Below are 6,000 nucleotides of genomic sequence, written 5' to 3'. Positions count from 1 at the left end.
TCACATTTTTAAAAGTTGGACCAAACTTACTACTCAAGTTTTACGAACATACAAATTATGTGTGTCTTGATTTTGTATAAATAACTGATTGACTTGTATCTTTTTATAATTTCCCAGCTTTAACATTCCAACTTTTATAAATGGTTGGAAATTTTTCTTGGTATTTAAAAAAATAATGGATTTAAACAAAAATCAGTGAAGCACTTTTTGGTTTGTTCGGTGATTTGCATTATGTCAAAATTAAGTTGCATTAACTGGTGTGGTAATGTCAAGAGGGTGGAGCATCCTTGCCACATGGAAGGCTTGGCTTTGAGTCATGAACTCTTCGACTGAAAGAGTCTGCAGAACGGGATTTTAAAACTGCAAGGGTTGGATCTCTCCTTAGTACTCTTCATGTCAAGACCAAAGAAGGGACAAATGTTGGTTTGTTGGTTGGTAACAGTCAGAACCAGTGGATCCAAAAAGTGAAGGTCCTGACAGATCTGGGTTGATATAAAGCTCCTATAGATGAATGTGAAAAGAATCATGTTGAACTAGTTTTCCAGCAGGATCCACTACACTAAACACCCAAAAATAAAGTAGCTTTACCAAGCGGTTTCTTCCACTATACATACCAGGGAGAACAAATACTGAACATCCTACAGTTATAAACTTGAACAGCTATCTCCTTCAATGACCACCCATTTTATTATATTTTTATAAATATATTTTTTGTGTTTTTTTCTTCTTGTTTTTTGCAGAAATACATTATTCTGAGTAATAAAAAAAAGTTGAAGCAAATTTAACTAAATGCAAACACTTAAGTAATTCTCAAATTTAAGAAAAATCCTTAAAGCTCCATCAATTATTTATTTTTAATATTTTGTTCCAAGTTATTGTTGAACACAGCAGAAATAACGAGCATCCTTTTTTTCATAATGTAGTCTTCTCTTAACTCCCTTTTCTTTTATTATTGTGAAAAAATGGTAAATGGCGCTTTTCTACCTTCCTTGAAGGCCTTGAGCGCTTTACAGTCACATTTACCTATTCACACACACATTCACACACTGATGGAGGCTCTGCTGCCGAACATTGGCGTCAACTTTCCACCAGAGGCAAGGTGGGGTTCAGTGCCTTGCCCAAGGACACTTCGACATATAGGTGGTAATCAAACCTGCAGTTTTCCGATCAGAGGTTGACTGCCTCAACGCTGCAACACAGCCGCCCCACAAAAAATACAATCAACTTCAAGTTAAATAAAAATACAATGAATCACTTTATAGTCATTTTTATGGTTTTATTATGCTCACAAACATGATATTTTGTCTGGAAAAAAATACGAGACATTGTATAGATTTTGATGTATGAGTAGCAGGTATAAACCCATGAAGCTTTCCTCCTGCATTCTGCAAATATGAAGCATGCAATAAGACACTAGCTTCAGAAGTGGAGGACAGATGCTAGAACACCTTAGTGGCTCCGCTTCGGCGTCGTAGGATTTGTGACTTGAGATACGGTGCGGTTCCTGTCCGGATCAGTGATGTCTTCTCGCCAAAATCCTCCAGCACAGTGCAGTGATGCTCAAACTTCCGCCCTCTTCACAGATACATTTCCCCAAAGCTTCAAATTTGAAATGATCTTGCTTGCAGTTAATCTGCTTTTATGAGTGTGCAAAAGTCTGATAACAAAATTACATGTAAACATTTTTACTCAGGGTTTAAAACAGGAGCTATTCTTCCCCTGTGAGGACACATTTTCCTTTTCCATTTCAAGATTATGATTGAAAAAAGGTTTCTGAGACAAAACCAAAAGGCATATTGGAATCGGTGTGTTTTATTTGCTTGTTGCAGTGTGACGGGAGAAAAAAAGGTGCTACAGCTGTATGTACTTCTGTATGTAAACCCCACCCATCTGCAACTTTATCTTTAAACATCCACATCTAGTGAAAAACAAAACAACAGCATAAAAAGAAATAAAAAATAACTTATTCTTAGCAAGTATAAATGGAAGACATCCATTCTTTCTCAGTTCTTATTTTTTATTTACAGCTTATTACTAATTCCAAGCAGTCTTGGTTTCTTTCAAGGAGGGTGAGTCATAGTTTTTCCTTTGCAGGGATCCAAATATAGGGCCCTGAATTTTCTTCTATGACCTGTTTGCATTGGTTATACATGTCCTCTAAGGAGTCTCCTTGAACCATTGCTGGAAAGCAAAAAGGAAGATGCACTTAAAATGAAACCAGGACTCAAAAAGAATTTTCCACCCTGTTGCATTTAGAAGCCAAACAATTCTAGTCTGTCAGAATGCCGTGATATTTTACACCAATTTAGCCAAGAAAACCAAGAGGTTTAACTACTTTTACAGTGCAAACATGCTGAATGACATCTATGACAGTACAAACACATCCCTGCAGTGGCTTTAGTCTTAAAAATATAAAAAGATGAATAAATAAATAGAGCATCTCCACTTCAATAAACAAGCATATGCTTAGGCATGTTTTTACAAACTGAACAGGATCATGGCCACTAGGAGCACAAGCTCACATAAAGAGTAACAAAGAGGCACAGGTCAGTTGATGAGATGCAAGAGACGATATTTACACCCAGAAGTCGCTGACTAAAGTGACAGCAAATTTTCTGTGTCCTATGCTAACGGGACAAAGCCAGCTCCCATTTCTAATCTTCCTCAGGTTTGCTCCTCAAGAGTCATGCAGTGACTGACCCCTGCAAAGAGTTTGAGGCATTGGAACAGGAACTTCTGGATCTCTTCAACAAAGACAAAAATAAACTGCGTCTGAACCAAATGCAGGAAATAAGTCGTGCCGTTACACAGTGGCTGTTACACACATGTAACAACTTAGTCACATGCACCCGTATGGGGGGTTGATCCGTAAGGGTGATGCAGGTTTTTGTGTTGTCCAGGCCTGTAGAAAGTAGTATAGAGTAGCAGTTTTACATCTCAAAGGGAGGACTGGTGCGTCTTGGAGTTCCTTTGAGGCTTGCGTGGCTACCTTAAGTGACATCATTAAATGGAAGGTACCACTGCCGTGCGTGGGGTAAGTCTATTGTGAAGTACTTGTAAGGATAATGTTAATTACATGCACTTATGACATATGGATGATGCTGTCGTACAGTGCCATTACGCCACACTAACCGTTAAAAAAGGTGCAAGTACTGGTACCATTCTGCACACTCAGGGTGTTCACATGTTGCGCAAATGCTAATAGGACGCCTGTAGAATGTCAACAAAGTACCTTGGATTATCTAATTCTCTAACCCTGTTAGAAATTCTACACTCCATTTCATTGGTCTGTGGGAGGGAGCTAGAGCGTCCCAAGAGAATCCATGCATGGACGAGGAGAACATGCAAACTCTAAGCAGAAAGGTTCCAGTTGGGATTTGAACCAGGCGGGAGGGCTAACCACTACACCACTGTAGTGGTGTACTTACCGGAAAATATTTTTTGCTTTAAGAGTTGGTTGAAGAGACAACATCTGAGGCACGGACTCCACAAACATTTTGATGCATTCAAGCTCCAATTAGTGTCTCACCTGTGAAGAACTCGCCAAACTCCTGCTCCAGCTTCATTGCTCTGTCAAACATCTTCCTTGCTTGTTCCTCAGAAAGTCTTTTATTCATGTCTCTGCAAGCACAGCAGAGACAGACAAAACTTTAAAGATTTCCTTTTCCTTGAGAATAAGCAGAATCATCCCAACATAAAAATGCATCAGAACAAAGGGAAGTGTAAACTGTTATAAAACTGTATGTGACTTCAGTGGATGTGTCAGATGAAACAACAAGATCGTAATGTGTTTAAGCTATGTTTGGACATTCTGGAGGTATCAATCAGAGGTTAACTGGATGAAATACATGTGGAATTTACAGATGAGATAAAAAAATATTATTGAAAGGAACAAATGGTATGCCATTGAAAGTCAATATAAAAGACCTTGAACAATACTCACAATAAGGATTCAACAGATTTTGGTTTTATGAAGATCGCAATCGGGAAGAGATGTGCTACTTGAAGTCGCTTGATAGCGTTTCCAGAAACATCCAGAATACAGTGTTTACCCTTAAGAAAAGATGCAACAAATCATTTCTACATCATATGGTGACAAGTAGGGCTGCACGATATGAAGAAAACTCGCAATATGCGATATTAGTAATTAATATTGCGATAACGATATAATTTGCGGTATATAAACAATTAGCAAAACAACCCAAAATATTATTCCCATTCCATTACAACAGCTTAAAAATTATACTACAAATGACCCTTGTTGACATAGGAGGCGAACATACAACATAATAGGGCGCCATCCGATTAGTTAACAACGTGAAGGGGTCCATCTGATTGGTCAAATGCAGAAAGGGATTCTTTCAATCCATTAAACACTTCAAGCTGCCATAAGATTGTTTGGCCACATCCAAGGTAATCATTTATTGCAAATTTGCTGTCTTTTGCGATATGCATATTGCACAGCTTGATATTGCGATAACGATAAATTTACGGTATATTGTGCAGGCCTAGTGATGAGTGAACCACCTTTCTGTTCTTCACTGAAGTGTTAAAACTCCTGTACTTTTGCTGAGGTGGCCCAAGTGGAACTAAAGCCTTAGTCACATGTACCCGGGGGTTGACCCATACCAGTTTTTGGGTTGTCTGGGGCCGTGGAGGGTCATCAACATGAGCAACTGCATCATATAGGAAGCGTAGGTGTGTATTTCAGTGCGTCCACCTTAATGGACATCATCAAATGTAACGTACCATTGCAGTGTGGTTAAGTGTATTGTGAATTATTTGTAAGCATAATAAAATGTACACGCACTGATGACATACGAGTGATGCTGTCGTATTGATTCCTTACTGAGCGTGCCCAAATGCTGCATGGATGAGGTGTGCATGTGATACGCCCGTAGGATAGACACACAAAGAGCGGTCTGGTTGTCTAATTTCCATATTTCTAACAGTCAGGCTGCACGCATGGAGTGCCCACTTCAACAGGACTAATGGGTCCCTTGCACAGTGGGCAGGGTTAGGGAAAAATGAAAAATAGGTGTTAAGGTGTCTGTCCCCCCCAGCATGCCAAAAGAAAAATTGTGCATGAACATTTTTGCTCCACAGGCTCACCAAGCAGCCTACGACTTTGAAATTTTGTACATATTTGCCCATTTTTCAACCGCAGACAGCACGTATCCACTAGGGGTGTGTATCGGCAAGAGTTTGGCGATGTGGTAGCTATCCCGATACGCGTCTACAATACGATACATATAGCAATATTGCACTGATTCACTCATTCTTATCTTAGCACAATCTGCGTTTTTATAGGATACTGGCAGCAACATGGCTCAGAGTTTCGGTTCGGTACCCATCCTAAGTAAAACTAAGTAGTGCACGTCTTTTTTGCTGAGAACTTGTGGTTGTTTTGTGCGGTGTAGAGCTGCTCAACGAGGCTCAGTGGGCGGTGCTGCCAACTAGAGGTCGGAGGTTCAAGTGGAAAACAAGAGTCAGACGCTAAAGGACGCCATACATAATTAAATAAACATCGTCCTCAAAGCATTTTAAATCGATATATTGCCGAATCGATTTTTCCCTACACCGCTAGTATCCATACCTAAGAGCAGTTGTGACTAAGGCTTTAAATGTCCCAAAGGAAGATTCTCACCCTCTCAGCCACATATTTCACAGACTGGACACTTGTTCCATATAGATTATCATTGTACTGTCCCGCCTCGATGAACTTGTGCTCTTGGATATCTCTCTCCATTTGCTCCCTGGATGTCACAAAGTGGTAGTCCCGCCCATCGACCTCGCCGTCCCTCCTTTGCCTTGTTGTATCTTTGGGGTGAAGAAAAGCAATATGTCAGAAATGCCTGAACTAAACAATAAAATGGTGGATATAACATTTGTGACACTGTTTAACAGAAGCAAACAGAAAAACGGAAGACCTAAAGTGCTGCAAAAAAGAGGAAAAACTGATTCTATTGAAGAGGATGAAGACTTTATTCTCACCAAAGC

At 39.7% G+C, this 6,000-nt stretch overlaps 1 protein-coding gene across 6 annotated transcripts in view; it reads right to left on the bottom strand.

The window, feature by feature from the left end:
* Nucleotides 1-1,255: 1,255 nt before the first annotated feature.
* The window catches only part of LOC101168565 (disks large homolog 2), a 53,084-nt gene continuing 48,339 nt past the window's right edge, over nucleotides 1,256-6,000 (bottom strand). For all 6 annotated transcript variants that reach the window (XM_020708844.2, XM_020708842.2, XM_020708843.2 and 3 more), the window contains 4 exons: nucleotides 5,648-5,820; nucleotides 3,944-4,053; nucleotides 3,530-3,621; nucleotides 1,256-2,181 (listed from right to left, as the gene is read on the bottom strand). In XM_020708844.2, the coding sequence (XP_020564503.1) occupies nucleotides 2,075-2,181; nucleotides 3,530-3,621; nucleotides 3,944-4,053; nucleotides 5,648-5,820 (482 nt within the window). In that variant the 3' untranslated portion in view covers nucleotides 1,256-2,074. The remainder of the gene's footprint in view (nucleotides 2,182-3,529; nucleotides 3,622-3,943; nucleotides 4,054-5,647; nucleotides 5,821-6,000) is intronic.

Source organism: Oryzias latipes, chromosome 14 (genome assembly GCF_002234675.1).
Source record: "Oryzias latipes chromosome 14, ASM223467v1".
Classification (NCBI taxonomy): Eukaryota; Metazoa; Chordata; class Actinopteri; order Beloniformes; family Adrianichthyidae; genus Oryzias; species Oryzias latipes.
This window is presented reverse-complemented; position numbering and strand designations above follow the sequence as displayed.